Genomic DNA, 18,822 nt, shown 5'->3' with positions numbered 1-18,822 from the left:
TCATTGGATGGTGCTAGTGTACAAGGCTTTGGTAGGCCTAGCTCCGGCATACTTATGCTCTCTTTTACGTAGATCAGATACCAAATATGCCTTACGGTCTTGTGATAAGTATCAGCTCATGGTGCCGAGAGTTTGGACCGAAAAAGGGAAACGGGCTTTTGGATTTGCTGCTCCCTCTTTGTGGAATAGTTTCCAAGCAGATTTTAAACTTACTGAATTATGCTCAGTTAAAGCTTTTTATTCCCTTATGGCTCTTAGGCAACAGGACTCTATTGGTCAGTGTAGGTGTTTTTAAATTGGTTGTATTGTTGATTATTGTATTTATGGTTTTGATTGTTTAAGTGTTTAATGTTTTTGATTTGTATTGAAACTTATGTATTGACGACATGTGTTGTTGACCTCTTGGCCAGGTCACCATTGTAAAAGAGATTGTGATCTCAATGGGTTTTTTACCTGGTTAAAAAGAGAAGTATGACCACTTGTCTAACACCGTGTACACAGGAGTGTACCTGTGCAACAGTTGGTTGGCACTCGTGTCACTCTGCATCCCACTGTGCATCTTCTGTGAATCCATTTATTTCCACAGGTCTGCTGCCAGGAAGAGCACAGATGTGTTGACCATTCAGTGAAAAACATGTGAAAGGAGTGAAAACTGTGGTGATGAGAGCAAGTTAGAGATAATTTGTTAGACAAATTCAACAGCTTCCTCTAGGTATGATATCACCTCTATAGCCACTGAATGTTTCTCTTGTACCAATGTACAGTGTTTCTCAGTTTCAACCATTTTAACAAAGATTCAAACAAAATGGAATCTTTTGAAAAGGGTGAATGAATTTTAAAAGTTTAATCTACAGTAGGTCAACCTCATCATCAGTGAGCCATGGGCATCCATGACCCTGTCTCCAGTTCACCATTTGTCCTTCCTTAGACACTGTTGGTAGGTACTAACCACTGCAGACCAACAACACCCACCAAGACCTGCAGAGTGGGAGATACTCTGACCCAGTCATCTCACCATCACAGTTTGGCCCTTGTCAAAGTCACTCAGATCCTTACGCTTGCCTGTTTTTCCTGCCTTCAGCACATCAGCATCAAGGAGTGAATGTTCACTAGCTGCCTAATCTACCCCACACACTGACAGGTGCCACTGTAATGAGATAATTACCACCAGCCAGTGGCCATAATGTTATGGCGGATCGGTGTAAGTGGGTGTGTGTTTGTGTAGTTTGAGAATTGCATTACAGATGGTCTAGTTTAGACAGGTCTAACTGTTTATCAAATTACAGCAGTGCACACACACATCTAAAATTTGTCAAATCACAGTTGTCCACTCTCTTGTATAATGGGCATTGTACTGTAAACATTAGCTGTCTATCAGCACAGCTCAGCATCATTCTGGATAACACTGGCACTGTGAGTGTTTGTTTGTGTGGATAGACATGTGTGTTTGTGTGCTATAATACATGCATTCATAAACAGCCAGTCCACTTCAACTGGATATTTCGAGCTAGACACAAATAGGCTGATTAACTGTGATAGATTTCAGCACTGTAGTGTGATTCTTTTTTCTTTTTCATCACTCTAACACCTTCCCCACTGATCATCCACTCCTGCTTTTTCTCTCCCTCTTTTCTTTTCCTCCTTAACACATAAACTCTCTTTACTGTAACTCCCACTAAAAGTATTACAAATTCAAGGTCAGTTTCTTGACACTAGGGAATGAGTTTCAAGAGAAGGATCCCATTACTCTTCAGCATGCAGATACATCAGTCACATACTGAGGTACATGACCTTCATGTTGCAGCCCACACAAGCCTTCTTCTGCCCATCATCTTTTGTATCCATGTGTTAAAAGTCACATTAGATCCCTGGTGGCTAGTGTGCAGCGATTCAGTGTACTCCTTGACCAGATGAATTTGCTTCTATTTTTATTATGTGAATTTTTAAAGGTGGGCAGTGGGAGTGGAAAGGTTAAAACAGTGGAGTCACAAGCAGAGTGTGCAGTGTTCAAGATGAGCTGGGTGCACTTTCACTTGACTGTGTTCATAATGTCTAGTGTATGTGTTGCTGAAAAAAATTAAAGCTGCTCGTATCGATATTTATAATAGAAATTGCCAAAATGGCTAAGTCAAATGTGAAAGATGTCTCTCATAGTGGCACACAGAGAATTATCACTCAACTCTGTTCTTTCTTTCAGCTTTATGGAACACTTTAGCATCTTTCAGCTCATTGTTTTGGTTGTGCAGCCCACAGCTTGCTTTGGTTCATCAGTCTTGTCAGCAGAAAACACAGTAGAGGATTTAGCAAATGAAGAGACACATAGTTTCCTCAGGACTTAGTGGAGACGCAATTGAGCTACAGTAAAAGAGAGTGAATATTTAACAGAAACACAACTCCAGATAAATGCTAATGTTGCTTCATGTCTGCTGGATGTGAAAATTCACAGCTGTTAGTTAAAATGGAATGAATCAACTAGGGCCAGTGTTGTGTTCACAGCTTGTTTTGCTGCTGACAAATGGCCAAAAAATCTGCTAAAGCAGGATTCAAGCTTTAAAAGTAAGTTAGAAAAAATCATGTTAGTGAGTGTGACTACTGATAATTAATGCCATTTATACTTTGTTTAGCAAGACAGCTTAGTTGGGAATGGTATTGGGACCTCCAGGAATTCTTGATGGAGCAATATTATGAATAGTTTAAGATGTTAGTTTAGTCTGTGGGGAGTTTTCCTACTTGCCTAAAGTGAAAAAAAAACAATTTGGATTTTTTTAATGTCACCACATTCAAGATGGTATGTTAAACAGCCTTTGGGAAGGTTTAACAGTGTATTTCCATTCATTTGTGAGAAGCTGGGACTTCACTGAGCCTAGACTAAACTCATTGCTCATTATTTTCTTAACTGTATGCAGGGAGATCAAAAAGACATCCACAAGTTTGTCTCTAAGTATGTGTGAGCAGGAAAAATACTGGTTTTAATCTCCTTTTATCTTCCTTTCAAGGATAATATCATCACCTCAGCTCACTGTTCTCCTCCTTACCTCTCCCTCCTGCTTCTCCTGCAGACAGCAATTTCATCCTGGCCAATGCTCAGGTGTCCAAAGGCTTCCCTATCGTCTACTGCTCAGATGGCTTCTGTGAGCTCACGGGCTTCTCCCGGGCGGAGGTCATGCAGAAGAGCTGTGCCTGTAAGTTCTTGTATGGGCCTGAGACAAGTGAAAGCATCATACTCAGCATTGATGATGCCTTGGAGGAGCGCAAGGAGTTTAAGGATGAGATTATGTTCTACAAAAAGACAGGTGAGGCTTGCGAAGTTAGCAGGACAGACGGTGTTATGTTTTAGTTGTATCTGAGTTGTTGGTTTAGTTGCTGTCATCTTTGTTCCCTTCATTTATCAGTTAATTTTGCTGCTCTTTTGTGTTCCTGCCCAGTCACATTACTATATAAAAAGAGATTCTGTGCTTTCCTCTACCATTTACCAATTACATGTTGACACCAGGGCAAGCAGAAGGCCATTAGAGAGTGCACAGACAGAGTGACATGGGACTTGGTCTGTATATTTCTATCAATGGATAGCAGCTCTCTGTGGCTATTTCTGTCAAAGGTCTATTTAAATTGGCATAGATAGACCAATGGATAGATGACGTAATGGTTGGAAAAATGCATGCATAACATTTTTATTGGCTCATTCTCATTAAAAAGTAATTAAACAGCAATTATTCACAAACGTTCCCCAGTTGTTATTTAACACTGAGACCCGTTAAAGTATAATAGCTGTCAGCTAGTGACTCCTTTACCCTGTTTCCTCCTGTTACACTAAGCCCAAAAGCTGCAGTGGCTGTGATGTGGCTGTTTTAGTGTGTGTCTTGCTGATTAGCCAGCTGGCCAGTGAACAAAATGGAGTCAAAAATAATGAGCACATCTAGGCATCAGTGGATCCATGCTTGCTGTGATGTGGGATGGAGACATGTGTCGCGGCATGGGTATTTATTTATTTATTTATTTTACTTTTATACTTCATATTCTTGTGTTTTGCAATAGTTTCAGTCATGTGAATCTAAAAACCATCTACAAGATTGTAGAGAATATTATTTTAAATAAGTGTGAGTGCATTTGTGTTTGATGTGCAGTTGTTCTTTCGCACAAAAAAAGAAATGAAATAACATAAATGTAAAAGGCTGGGATTAAAAGTTTATTCTTGACTTTGGAAACATTAAAAAAACAGTTTCATCACAAGCTGTTTCTAATAGCACTTCTGGAGCTTTTGATGGTATTATATAATCTTCCTCAGTAAATAGTTTTGCCAGTGGTCATAGAAATGCAGCTGTTCAAATATCCAGTTTTCCAACCATTTAAAAAGGCTTCTTGTGCCATGCTAGGTAAGAAACTGGGATTACTGATTTCAGACCTTGGAAACATTGATGAAATAGTGTCAGTACTAGTTCTATTTAAAAGCTATTCTACAGCTATTTTTTTTCCAGATCACACAAAAGGCAACTCTTGACCTTTTGACCATTCAGTCTCAGCTTTTGATCCAACATGGACAGGAAGTCTTTTAGGTGTTCAAAAAGATGGAAATTTAAACATTTTAAATTCCATAACCACTAGCCATACTTGCTGCCTCATAATCAAACGTTAGTAATTTAAGCAGACATAATTTTCAGCTGACACTGAGAGTGGTTGCTAAGAGCAATTAAATTAAGATATTTTATATTGATCAAAAGGACATATGAGCTGAAGAAAGAGTTGTCTCTGTCTTGTTCATGCTTGATGCCCTTTGTGTTCTCATAATGTAGCTAACAACCCTATTAATCTCTGATTGGTCACTTGGTTTTTATAAACAAGGAAGCAGCCATCAGTGGGCACAACAAGAGATCTTTGTGAACTCCATGTCACAGACTGAGATGTGAGCAGAGATTAAGTTGTCTGGAAGTGTGTGAGCAAACAGCATCATTCGATAAACACTCCAGAACAGCTATTAAATACAACTTGTGGTGATATTGTTTTGACAACAGCTGTAATGGCTGGTTATGACCCTGTATGGTCTTTTAAAATAACTTATACAGGTGTGATATTATGTGCCAGTGCCATTTCTGTATTGTTTATTTGAATAATTTATAAAGGAGACTTAGTGGGTAGCTCAGCGAAGTTTGTATAGAGACAGGTTTCTCCTAATCACATCAAAAAATGTGTCTGTCTACGTCACTCTGTTACTCGTTTGGTCATGTTTTCTGTCACCCCCCCCATTGTGAAACCATTTTATTTTCTCATATAATTGTGTGTTCCAGTTTCTCTCCCATGCTTGTCTCACTCTCCCTGCCTCAGCCTTTTTCTGTTGGCTCATCCTTCCTGATCTGTCTGTCACAGCAGAGTCTTGAAAGCAAACGTAGCTGATTGACTCAGTTTGTCCTCCATCTGTGTGCCTGAGAAAAGAGAGAGCTGCATGTCCGTAATCAGAAGCGCTTTTACTCTCACTATGTGCTTGATTGTGCTGCCTTGTTTCGCAGGCATGCAAATATTCATCACACACACACAGGCAAAAATAGTGTGACTGAGTCATCACCATAGCAAGAAAGATCTAGTGAGTGGGAGTGATATGAGGGAATTCCGTGGAAAATCCCACTTAATCAGCAGTTCATTTCTCACTGAATAGAAAAGAATGACAGTGAAACATAATCTCAGAGAAGTTGAAAACGTGAGCGATGCCCCTACATTTCATTAATACAGTTTCCTGGGGTCACTGCCATTTGTGTGCCACAGCATGATGTGGATTAGACTGAATTTGATGAGATTAATTGACAGCAATAAAATTAACACCACCAATATTAAACATCCCGAGATACTCAATGTAACTGGTATTCGTACAGTCCCTGAAGTTCCTTTAAAAATCTCAAAGCTGGTGCTTAAGGAGAGGCCATGCTTTTACCCAGACTGAAAAGATTGATCCCCTGTACAATGCCCTCCTTGGTACATCTCATTGCATGTTCTAAAATATTCCTTAAAGCAGAGGGAACTCAGAGTTTGGTGTTAATTATCTGTGGGCATAACACTGCAAGCAATAGCTTTACACAAACAGTCATTAGTTCTATTGTTAATGTAGAAATACTGATTATAGCAGCTTTATCTTCACCTGAAAAAACTGTGGTACATCAACGATCAGAATAATTTTATACTTGGGTTGTTTCTAAATCTCTCTTTTTACAGCTTTTTGATAAATCAAATTTATTAAATACAATAATGAACTTACACACACTAAAGCTGGTGCAGAATGCTCACAGCTGCTGATCCACAGTTCCTCTGAACAGTAATCTATTTAGCAGGAGATGGCACCTCAGAGATAGGTTCATCTCCTGCAGTGCCTGAGGCACAGGGACTGGGTCTATTTAAAGGCTCTGCTTCTCCCGAGGGACTTCCAGAGTGATAGGCTTAGATCTGCTTTCTAATAAGCCCGGGAATCTGTGGAACTGTTGCTCTATGCCCATATATACACATGGGTATACACACAAATTGTAAATCCATTTTGAGTGTATTCAAATATAGTGTTTAACAGTGTTAATAAGAGTGTTTCCCCCTTTCAGCAGTCCTGTTCTGGTGCCTGCTGGACATTGTACCAATTAAGAATGAAAAGGGAGATGTGGTGCTCTTTCTTGCTTCATTTAAGGACATCACTGACACCAAAGCCAAAGCCATCCCAGAGGACAAGAAGGAAGGTTAGTTTGTGTATTCATTTTGAACTGTAATCATTCACAGACAAGAAAGGGAAATATACAGTTATTATAACAAGCTATTTGTTTAGCATTTAGACTCTGTTAAGACTGTAACATGGTAAATAAAACAAGTCCTAAACTTACATTATAACACTAAACCTGTGTGACTGTCATGTGTAGAAGGTGAGTATAAGTTTTTTGAAACAAATTGTTGATGAGAATAATATACCATTACTTCATTTGTCCTTTAAGTTGTTTTTACATCTCACTTCAAGCCAGTAGTTAGGTTGATATCCATGCTCAGTAGAATAGAGTTGTAGTTCTTTTAAAGCCAACACAAACAGAAAACATCATTTCTATCCGGGTTAGAAGTAGGACAACATTTTTATACTCTATACAAGTTGTAACCAAATGGCTGCAAAGTGCAAAACATATGTATAAACTGGGGGTTAGGTTTAGCCAACAGAAACACTTGAAACAATGACTGATATAGATCTGTTAGAACTTTATCGTTGCCCTTCAAGTAGTCAATTATATTAATCATTTTAAATACAAGGAAGCAAAGTTACAAATTTCCTCTGTCAAAATCAATGCCCTCAAAGAATAACCTCAAGGGCAACAGTTAAGCTAAAGCCAAAAGCAACCTATAAAGCAGAATATACAGTCAATGTGTGTGTGTGTGTGTGAGACAGAGAACTACTGTATGTGTGTCTGTGAAGACAACACTGCCCTTTCTCATCTCAGGCCTGCCTCCCCTGGATTTGCCTAATTATTCTCATCACTGCAAATAAGGGAGAACAGGAAGCAGAAAGCAAAGTTATTTTTGTCCACATAATGAAAAGAAAGATGCTGATGCAGCATACCTTGAGACAGAGATGAACACCTCACTATAATGGGTTTGGGTCTGACAAGCTTGTTTAAATGAGAATATGCCTGGTAAGTCTCAGACGACATTTGCATTTTGGTGCTGTTGTCATTGCAGAAGTAGCAGGGGTGGGCTTGTTTTTGACACCTTGGATGTGATCCATTTACCCCTCTGTCCTCCACACTGACCAAACACTGTGTGAAAGGAGGGAAACCCAGTCTCTGGCACCAACAGTCTCTTCTCCTCACACGTTTTCTCTTCTCCTCACTTCCTCTTTTTTTTTCCTTATCTGTCATGAATGTTCACCTTCAGTAAAATCTCACTTCTTTGTAGCCTTCTGGTGTCTGCTCTTTCCTTGTCTCTCTCTCTCCATCACCTCTAGTTCTCATCTGTTCCAGCTGGTTACAGTATCTATTCATTCCCACCTCCCCTGCCTGCCCTACATGCTGTTTCCCTCCCCACTTATACTCCCCCTCTACCACCACATGACTGGCTATATAGTGGAGTGAAATTCATTACTGTAGATCTAAATATAGGCATGTCTCTGTGTCTGTGTTCCTGCCGTGTTGTGTCCCCAAAGGCTGCATCATGTTATGGATGGATCCTGTCTGTTCGCCTTATCTGGGGTCCATCCACACACTCCCAACACACCCCCGGAGAACACACACAATTTCCAAAGTTCCAAAAGACCCTCAGAAACAGTTATCACTTCTATTCTCCAACTTTGTTATTGCTGTTATCTCTCCACTAGCCAATCTGGCCTTTCTCCTTTCCTGTGGGTTCACAACAGTGAGAAAGGGGCTCAGAACCCAGCAGCAATAAAATGACTTCTCCCATTACCCAACTCCTCTGTCTGAGGAAATGATTCCTGCATTACCTTCTTTATCTACTACAACACACTTGGAACAAACTCATACACAAGTGCACCTGCAAGCACACACACAAACCAAACCCCAAAGCAATCTACAATAACAAATCTACCATACTGTACTTAAGTGACTCTAGGCCCCAGCAGTGACTTTTCAGAGCTGAAAATTGTTCTGTTTTGCTGGAGATAGTGTTTACACAGAAAGACATCATTATGTCTGCATAATGTAAATCAAAACAAGTAACAAATATTTGACATTTACAAAAGCATAAGTCATAAATGGTGCAGTTTGCTCAGAAATTACACATTCTTCCTCTTGCACATTCATGTTTCCTATTCAGGACAGAATATTGTGTATCTCATCAAGCATAATGACTGATTCAATCATCAGGAGTTAACATTGGGGGGTAGAGTATTGTAGGAGGATGTGTACTACAGTAACGTGTGTCTGTGTATGTGTGTGCGTGTGTGTTTACAGAGCGATGGCGCAGCAGGGTGAAAGCAGGCTCTCCCTTTAGCTCAACGCGTCTGCGGAGCAGTACAGTTCTCTATCACATCTCTGGTCACCTCCACAGCAGAGAGAAGAGCAAGATTAAACTTAACAAGGTATCATCCAGCGCCTCAAACAACAGGGTTGGATGTACTGAACAGTTAACTGGGTCCAGCACCGTATTAAATTGCATGTCATATAAATGTAATTAAATACAACTCAACTACTTAAGCAGCCAACTAATCACAGAAAAACTGTTTCACCACTTTTATGCTGTGTTTGAAAATGACAGAACTTTCTTTCTTGTTTAATAACAGTGCATTAATTGGGACTTTTTTTTGACAGCACATAAATGCAAGCTGGTGTCTGCTTTTACTCAGTTTTTTGTGTGCTGGCCTTATCCTGGTTTAGCCTTGCGTCAGTGTAGAATTTCTTCTCTGCATTTTGTTGTAAGACTCTGTTGTAGGATGGATTGTCAAAACAAGGTGGATGTAACAGGATGTTGCTACTGTTTCAGTTCTCTCATCTTATCCTGTCCAGAACGTGTTTGGGGATCCACCTGCTCTGCCCGAGTATAAGGTAGCAGATGCCAAGAAGTCCAAATTCATCTTACTTCACTATAGCACATTCAAGGCTGGTTGGGATTGGTTGATTCTGCTTGCCACGTTCTATGTTGCTGTGACGGTGCCCTACAACGTGTGTTTCATCGGGGATGATGATGACCTGACCCGCAGCACGACTGTTAGCGACATCGCAGTGGAAATACTTTTCATCATAGGTTAGCTGTGCAACTGGTGGGAGTTGAATGTTATTAGGATCTTTACTGAATGACAAAGCAAAAATAAATACATCAAAATAAAGTAAAATTTCCTGTACATGAGAACAAACTCTTCAGACATAGCTGCAGCATTTACAATGACAAAACTTCCAATGGTTTTTGTGTTTGTCTTTCTATTTCCCTGTCAGACATTGTTTTCAATTTTCGCACATCTTATGTCAGCAAGTCGGGCCAGGTGATCTTTGACGCTCGACAGATTTGCTTCCACTACCTGACCACGTGGTTCATTATCGATCTAGTGGCCGCTTTACCCTTTGACCTACTCTATGCCTTCAAAGTCAGTGTGGTGAGTAGTCCTTGGCTTGTTGCATTGTAAATTGTTAGTTTTTGTGTGTTACCCATGCTATTGACCTCCAGGAAATCTCTAATATAAACTACAGATTCTAACAATCAAAATAAAGCAATAGGTTCAAACAATATTCTGTGTTCAATACATTTCCCTGAAAAGATAAAAAAAATACAGAAAATTAACATGAAGCAGGAGAAAAAGGAGAAGGAAAGAAAGAACCTATAAGGGCATACATAAGCTAATAGATCATTAATTTGAATATCTATGACTGATGAACTGCCCAGTATCAGACCTAGTCTTTAATCCTGTCAACACAGTGGTGAATTATAAAGTACAACCTGTCTTCCACCCTTGACATTTCATAAGAACAGATCACATGTTGTGTTTCCAGTGTCTCGTTGATTTCACAGACTGTACAAGTTCTGAGAAAACAAGCGGCCCAGTATCATTAGAACATTTTTCTGTTCTGCTTGAGTCCTTAATAATAGCTGATTGGAGAAAGAAACAAAGATCTGGGGCAATTAGGTGGACCAGCTTCTGTTGTCTCTGACTGAATGATATCACCCAGTGGAAGCGTTAGTGAGGTTTTGGTCGCTTTTTAAGTTCTAGCTTCTAAAAAATTCCAGTATACAGTTGTGAATAGATCCACACAAACATCTTATGTTACATAGGCACAAGTGTTATCAAAGATGTAAAATAAATTAGCCCTGAGTATTAAAGAAAAATTGTGCAGAACAAGAAAAATCTAACTTGTGAGGCCCCATTTAAGTGGACTGTAGAAAATACATAGAGGCAGAAGAATCAAAGGAAAGTATGATGACAAATAAAACCAGTATAAAAGAAGAACTTTTGAAAAGAAAGCTGTGGAAAGAAAGACATTTAATGAAGAGGAGAAAACCAAGTAGAACGAGTAGTTATAAAAGAGAAAGAGTTAGGGGAGTGGGCAATAAACATGCTATGAAACAAAGTGTGAGTATAGATGTCTTATGTTTTATGAAGGGGAGGTGTAGGAGAAGGGCAACCACTGTGACAGGCTGCTCCAGGCAAAGATGCCTGGTTGGATCCAGATTCTATTAATGGAAATACCAGGCACTCCCAGTAGGTTGTGATTCTGGTGTAGTAGGGCTACTGGGCCATAAGTTCCTCCACTGCCGCAGGGAGAGCAGCAGTGGTCGGTAATTGCTGAGCTTCTACGTGATGTCTCCTCTAAGGAGCAAACATTCAGGCCGATGTCCTCATTGAGAAGCTGTCTTTCGCCAAAATTAGCCAAGGGGCCTCAGCAGTATCTGTGTCTGGTGCTCTCTTTTCTTTTTTTTCCTTTTTGTTGTATCTTCATCGTTTTTGCTTTTTTGGCTTGTTCTAGACTATGTCATTCAAGTAGTTTATTTAAGGGACAATGTTCCCTTAAAAATCATTGCTGTAAAAGGCTATTTCTCTTCTGTAGTCCCTGGACAGATGTTACATGGATGCACCTAAAGAGAAAACAAGTGCTCCCATTTTCCTTTGATATTTTTTTTCTTGTATTTCTTGATAGTTTATTACATAAACTGCACTTCTTTTACTTTCTTTACTTTTTTTAATTGTTGTTGTGTTGTTGTGACATACTTATATCTTCTTTGCTTCCTTCATGATCATCCCCTCGATACTTGACTATTACAGTAACTGATTCTCAGGTTACTTCATTTTTGTGTTTAAACTGCTGTGCATTTTAAAAGGTCCCACCAAAATGGGTGAAAGGCTTTCCCTTGGAGGAAAAATGGTTATTGTTCAAAAGGAAACAAAAGTCACTAAACATGAATTGTGGCTTTGTTTTCTGTCAAGGCTATTTTAAGATACTAAAGCTATTGTTCAGAAGCAACACAGAACAACAAAAATACTGTATAGTGCTGAAAAACTACTTCAGCTCCATCTACTGTATATATTGTTACTGACATTCACTGCACTTCTTATTCACTTCTAAAATATAGATTGTGCTAAACTAAACTAGCTGGTCTCTTTCATATTTTGAAGAAGTTGATATGAACATTTATCTTAATTTGTTACTTAACTTTTTTTTACTTTATTGCTACAGTTATTATTAAAACTCATATGAATACATCTCCTTGGCCTGGAGGCATAGTTTCATATTAGAGAACAGTGCTGTTTGTGCTAATTGAGCCAGTGCTGATGCATTAATAAACATGACCACTCACACCACTGTGATTGGCTTGTAGAACTAAAGGAGTGGCGGGACGGGAAGAAATAATGAACATTTTTGTAAAGTTATTGTCCCATGGGCACAAATACTGCCTTTAAAAGCAGAAGAAAAGTAAGCAGTCAGGTAGATAAATATAAATTTCACATCTAATGAGCGGAGAAAATGAAAATGTGAATGGCAGGAGTGAGAGGGAAGTGGAAGAGGGAAAGGCTGAAGGAGAAAGTGGCAGGAGGTGTATATGCATTGTCAAGTATATCAAATTGCTTACTGCTCATGCCGCTGGAGGAGAGTTAGATGTGGCACAGTCTGCACTCTCCATAGGTGTGATCCAAGGTGGTGATGGATGTTGGAGAGGAGTTGGAGCTTCTTCCCTGGGGTTGGTAGGAGGCTTCATTGCCCCTTATGCTGCACCAGTTCTCTATTTCTCTCAGCAAGATTTGGCAAAAACTGCCATAAAACATATTGGAAACACATGCAGGAACAGCTCCGATAAGGACTCTACACACATCTCCTCACACAGCTTCTGAAAAGCATGTTGATTATGTACTTCTATCTAGTCTGTCTCACTCACTCACACACACATTTGTCCAGCTATCTGTGTGACGTTACTCAGCGTTATAACACATTCACTAGTCCCTCAATCTAACTTTAACCATTATAACTAAATGCCTAACCCCAGCCGAAACATTGTTTTAAGATGAACCCTAAAACCAAGATTAACTCTCAAACAGCCCTTTGAAGGGTTGTGAGGACCACACAAAATGTCCTCACATTCCCAAAATGTCCTCACGCCCAAACTAGTCCAAGGAGTGGGTTCACCCCAAGTCTCTTATATGCATCTACTGTAAATGTCCCTCCCATATAAGATTTGAGAAAAAGATGCAGATGTGAGGAAAGAGAAATATGTTTTTAGTGACAATGAGATGTCCTTTCCTCCTTCTTTCATTTGAAGCATTTAAACACCAAGTGATTTTAGATAAAGGGACGTCGGTCCATAGAACACTTCTGCAAGGGATGGTCTCGTGTATCCTTTCTCATGTCTCCTCCAACAGCCTCCTCACGCCTCGATCCTCCTTCCTCAGAACAGATATAGTGTACATCTCATGTCTCTTATAATTTACTACAGATTAACTCAGGACCTTGGATGTTTCAAGTCTCTTGTAACGGCTCTGAGGAGTGAGGAATGAGAAGGCTGCTGGAGGAGTCATGACCACAGACACACAAGACCATCCTCCACATGAAATGACATGCCCCTTTATCACAAATCAGTTGGTGATTGGACACTTCAGATGAAGAATCTGAGGAAAGGGCATCTCATGTCACTAATAACATGTTTCCTTGAGTCCTCTCTCCTCACATTTTCCTTGCTTCTTAGCTGAGTGGGATTAAGACACAAGGAAAAGACACAATGGTGGAAAAGACTGTGTTTATAAGAGATTTGGGATATACCCATAACATCTTGGGATGCCCTTGATCCTTGATAAACTGAAACAACTTCTGAGGCCAATTGAAGATTGAAGAGCAAGGAATAATTATATAAGAGATCTGAGATGTGCCCATTGCATTTCCATAGAAGTACACACACCAGACAAATGCATATCCAACATACAACCTCATAAAAAGCTTACAAAATCATCCTTGTCATATATTTTTCTAAATAATAATTAGCATCTATGTGTGTGTGCATGTGTATTCACATTTCCAATGGGGCTACATGACAGCAAGCCCCAAATGACTGTTGGTGAAGATTGCCTGAGGAGCAGGTGCACAATGGATGACATTCACATTACATCTACAGCACACAATGTGGAAAAGACATGAAGGCGAACCTGACACTGTGTAAGTCAGCAGAGGGAAACCGAATGCATGTGGCAAAAGTACTGTAATTTATGAAGGACTGAGGGAGCGAAAGAACAAACAATGGAAAGAAGAGGAGTGGAGGTTAAAAAACAACAAAACAAACACACCTGCAGCAAGAGTCTGATTACTCTAATTGGTATTTTTATAATCAAGGATCCACCAAAAAATCTCCGCATAGCTTCCCATAGCATGTTGTTGCATTTGTCAAGTTCTAATTATAGAATATGAGAGCATTTGAAAGGTTTGCAATGTTGAAGAGGGCAAAAAGCACAGTTAAGAGCTTTTTGTCACTTCAAGCGGTGCTGTGAATGGAATTGTGTATCAGCCTGTTTGTGTATTTAGCTGGTTTATCATACTGTACTTCCCTTGAGATTTACAGTGTGTAAAATAGAGATCACTGCAGCCTGTCCCCTAGTTTCATAGCTTCTGTTTGGCTTTCACCAGAATGCCAAAACATCTTAACAAAAGAAAAAGAGATGGAGTACAGTAGCTGTGGTGCTTGATCACTTCTTAGCAAGGTATGAAATACATGTTGCCTTCAGAAGCCATAAATGTGGAGAGGTAGCAACGGTATAGTGTTGAAACACAGTAATGACACAAGTGTGTGTTTTGATAGTATGTGTACATGGTGCCAATTCCAATTTAGGTTTAGGACATGTTAGCTGTGATGTTTACAGTCTGCAGGAAATGCCCCTTATGACAAACCCTGTGGGAAATTCATAAATTTGCTATCTGCATCCTGATAAATCAACTCACCTTAGGTGACTCATCTTTATCCCTAGGTGTCTGTGGTCCACCTGTTAAAAACGGTGCGTCTGCTTCGTTTGCTGCGGCTGCTCCAGAAGATGGACCGCTACTCCCAGCACAGCACGGTGGTCCTCACTCTGCTTATGTCCATGTTTGCCCTGCTCGCCCACTGGATGGCATGCATCTGGTACGTCATCGGCAAGATGGAGATGGAGGCCAACACCTACAGTTGGGATATTGGTGAGTAAAGGAAAAATCATGTCGAATATTAAATCCAATGGCAAAGGAGCTCCCAGCCCCCTTGCTGTTGATGTTTTACATTGAGATTATGTCTTTTTATCTTGACACTGAACTTGCTGATTCACCACAAACCATAACACATTATAACATGGTGGAGATTCATATTTTTTTTAATAAAATACTTTGATATTTTCAGATGACCTCTGAGTGTTCAAGGCTTCTCTCTGTGAAAACAATGCAGTTTGAAAAGGGTCGTGACTACTAAGGTTTGCAAAAAATGCAAGATATATTCAACAAGCAAGGACACCATGAAAACCTCAGACGTAAAGGAAATACAAAAAAGGGTGACCCTAAATAACTACCACCTGACTTGTGGACTGAGGTTTTAGATGAGTAAAAACGAAAACTTCTGCAGCACATCGAAGTGGTACACAACTGTGGCCATTAGAGAATGAACAGTGTGTACAGACAGTGCTGTTGGTGCTGTGATGTAATGGTTGTGTATTTTGGTTTGGGTTGAGCAGTGAGGCCAGAAGAAGCGTTTTCATTTCATTTACATTTTTCTAGCAGAAGAAGACATTACCCAGCTTTGTCAAGCTCTGCATTGAATCAATATAAAGGGAACATTGGGTTCTTGTAAGCAAAAATCTGTGAAATAAATGGTTCGGCCTGTGGCTCAGAAAAAAGACCATAAAGATGAAATGGTTTGGTTATGATCATCTGGCATCAATAAATGAAGTCAATGTTTTGATTACATAAATTCCACATGTTCAGTATTTTGTGTAGGAGACTTCATTTCCTCTCTTTTTTTCTGCTCTTAGCTTTTTGAGTTTTCTCAGCTGTCACATTATATATGGGGCCACTAAACATGTCAATATGCTGGTGCTGTTTAGCTTCTTTGCTCAGTATTTCCATAATAAAAAGCCATTTTTTTCAGGAAATAGGATCTGATATTGACCCATAGAGATGTTTTCATCATTGTCCTCATTGTTTTAACCATTTGCCCTTTAGCCAGTGTTAAGAGATTGCAGTAACACCACAGTAGAGCCGCTGCCCAGCTCAAAACACATCACATGTAGGTGTGTTTGAAACACATACAGTAATATTAAATTGAGAGGTCCTTGCCAATAATTACAGTGCATTATGGACTCATCATGCTGTTGCTGTTTATTATGGAGTAGGTGTTTGCAGTACTGCAAGCTCGTTACACTAACCTGTTTTAGCAGCAAAATGAAGTTAATGAGTTCCATATCAACTGTTGTAAAATATGTACTAAATGGAAAATGCAAGAGCAACTGCCTCAGTTGTGTGTGTACTTGTGTAACTATAGGTTGTGAGAACCAGACTAGGGTTTATTTTGAGGTATTTTGGTTACGTGAGGACATTTTGGTCACTTGTTGATGTACCTTCAAAGACCTGTTTGACAGTTAAGACTTGGTTTTATGGTTCAGGTTTAGGTTAGGGTAAGGTTAAGGGTTGGGGTTACTTATTCAGTTGTGTGTGTGTGTGTGTGTCTGTCTGTATTCAAGTGCTTTGTGTGAGTTTAAAAATTGACGGAGCCAGTGGTTTGATTTTTCCCATTATTAATGAGGAAGCGCTCTGGCTTCCCCCTTAGCCTCCAGGTCCCTCATATAATAAGGCCCACTGGGCTGATCTGTGGTCAGTATCAGTGAGCTGCACTGCCTGTGTCTTCCTAACTGGTTCCGGGTCAGCATTGATCAGATCATGAAAATGATTCAGAATTCTCTTCACCAATTACTGCATTTCAGTGTCATAAAATAACCAGTACATAAGCCAGGATTAATGTGTTGTGTCCTAATTATTCGTTTCTGATGCTGAACTGAGTGTTGAAGGCAGGGAGCTATAGGACCTCTATCCAATTACCATTCATCAGTGTCTGCAGGAGACTCTCCTGGGATCAGCTGTATGTCGCCACGCTGTACTGACCAGGGATCAGATACCTCCACTGTTAACCCTATGATTAACCCTACCCTATTCATTGTTCTGGATGCAGTGTGAAGGAGAATGTCCAGAACCCAGTGGTGTCATCTTTGTCTGTATCTACTCTACATGCTTCATTACACAACTTTTCAGACAATGATTGCAACTCTTTGTATTAAAGAATCTATAGAGTCTGTGGAATTGTATTATGCATTTGTGGGGATAACATCTAGTTCCTTAGGAATATAAGAAGAATAAATATGTGACTATTCAATGTTTTGTAATAGATTTCCTTTGATTCCTTTAATATTTACTGCAGATATTGTTCATAATATACAGTATATGGTTTCTTCTTTTGTCTCTTAATGATCATGCTGTTATGACAGATGATATTTGCTTGGAAAACACAATCAAAGTGCATTTTTGCTAGCTTTAACTATCCATTTGTCATCCATCCATCAATAACCCCACTTTCACCATTTCAATCCAGGATGGCTTCATGAACTAGGAAAACGTCTGGAGTCACCGTACTATGCCATAGGAGGCATGAATGGAACCGGCAGCAGCCTGTCCATCCGGAGCATCTATATCGCATCACTCTACTTCACCCTCAGCAGTCTGACCAGTGTGGGCTTCGGCAACGTGTCAGCCAACACTGATGCAGAAAAGATCTTTTCTATTTGTGTCATGCTCATAGGAGGTAAAGAGACCACGCACATCAGTGATCACATGCACATAATGTAGTTTAAAAAGCGTATTTTTAAAGATCATATTGCAGGACTTTGATTTATTTATGCCTGAACACTCCCTTTGTCTCACACTGGATCAGATTTAGACTACAGTATGTAGAATTGTAACATACTGTCAGTTTATTTTCCACCTAATACTAATCCTGCATATCTTTGTTTAAAGATTCTATAGTGATAAAAATAAATAAATAGATAAATAAAAAACTCTGATATTTCTGTCTTGTCCTGTCACTTTGGGTGCATAAAGGACAAGTGTGGCTCTGGCCATACAAAACATACCCATTCGCATTTGCATGCAGCTTCATTACAATCCAGTGGCATATTAAACAGATCTTAACAGGCTGTTAAACTGGATCCTAGGTTTGGTTTTCAGGGATGCAGAGATCACCGTGCAGAGTTTTCCCTATGGACACTCCCTTCTCTGGTTCAGTTGAATGTTAAATGTCTCTGGCTGCCTGAGGGCAGTAGCAGTCACATACACCACACACACCCACATACTGTCCCTTGAAAACTAAAGCAAAAGACCAGTTCGTATTTATTTCAGACTTTAGATCAATGTGGTGAATTTGTGGAAGAAATTGGATTATTTACTTATTAGAATGAACTGATAAGATTCATGCTTGACCATATTTACAAGATAGAAATATTTAATATGATGAATAAAAAGGTAGATTTTTGTTATTGCTGCAGGGATTTAATCAATCAAATGTGAAGACCATCATACAGCCTGTAAGCAGTTGCAAATCATAACTAAAACAAGTACAAATGTGTCTTATTTCTTTGAAAATGGTACTTTGCTTAAATGTACACTCACCGGCGACTTTATTAGGCACAGCTGTACAGTTGTGTCCAATTCAATACAACAATCTTAACATCTGTGTTTATGAAACTCAAAATGTTTCAGTTTTTGGTGAAAATTAAATTATATTTTTATTATTAAGATCATAGTTAAAGGTGGTGTTGTACTGAACTGCATTATAATCAGAGGTGTTCCTAATATTCTGACCCTCTCATGTATGTAGCTGGAAAGGACAAAA

General features: G+C 39.5%; 1 protein-coding gene across 3 annotated transcripts in view; it reads left to right on the top strand.

Annotated features, from left to right (window-relative positions):
• kcnh8 (potassium voltage-gated channel, subfamily H (eag-related), member 8) overlaps nucleotides 1-18,822 on the top strand; it is a 51,792-nt gene that overhangs the window by 13,878 nt on the left and 19,092 nt on the right. For all 3 annotated transcript variants that reach the window (XM_020614271.1, XM_020614272.1, XM_020614270.1), the window contains exons 2-8: nucleotides 3,060-3,293; nucleotides 6,573-6,704; nucleotides 8,913-9,040; nucleotides 9,465-9,702; nucleotides 9,891-10,048; nucleotides 14,891-15,095; nucleotides 17,527-17,736. In XM_020614271.1, the coding sequence (XP_020469927.1) occupies nucleotides 3,060-3,293; nucleotides 6,573-6,704; nucleotides 8,913-9,040; nucleotides 9,465-9,702; nucleotides 9,891-10,048; nucleotides 14,891-15,095; nucleotides 17,527-17,736 (1,305 nt within the window). The remainder of the gene's footprint in view (nucleotides 1-3,059; nucleotides 3,294-6,572; nucleotides 6,705-8,912; nucleotides 9,041-9,464; nucleotides 9,703-9,890; nucleotides 10,049-14,890; nucleotides 15,096-17,526; nucleotides 17,737-18,822) is intronic.

Source organism: Monopterus albus, unplaced genomic scaffold (genome assembly GCF_001952655.1).
Source record: "Monopterus albus unplaced genomic scaffold, M_albus_1.0 scaffold143.1, whole genome shotgun sequence".
Classification (NCBI taxonomy): Eukaryota; Metazoa; Chordata; class Actinopteri; order Synbranchiformes; family Synbranchidae; genus Monopterus; species Monopterus albus.
The sequence above is the reverse complement of the archived record's forward strand: the minus strand, read 5'-3'. Positions and strand labels throughout refer to the sequence as shown.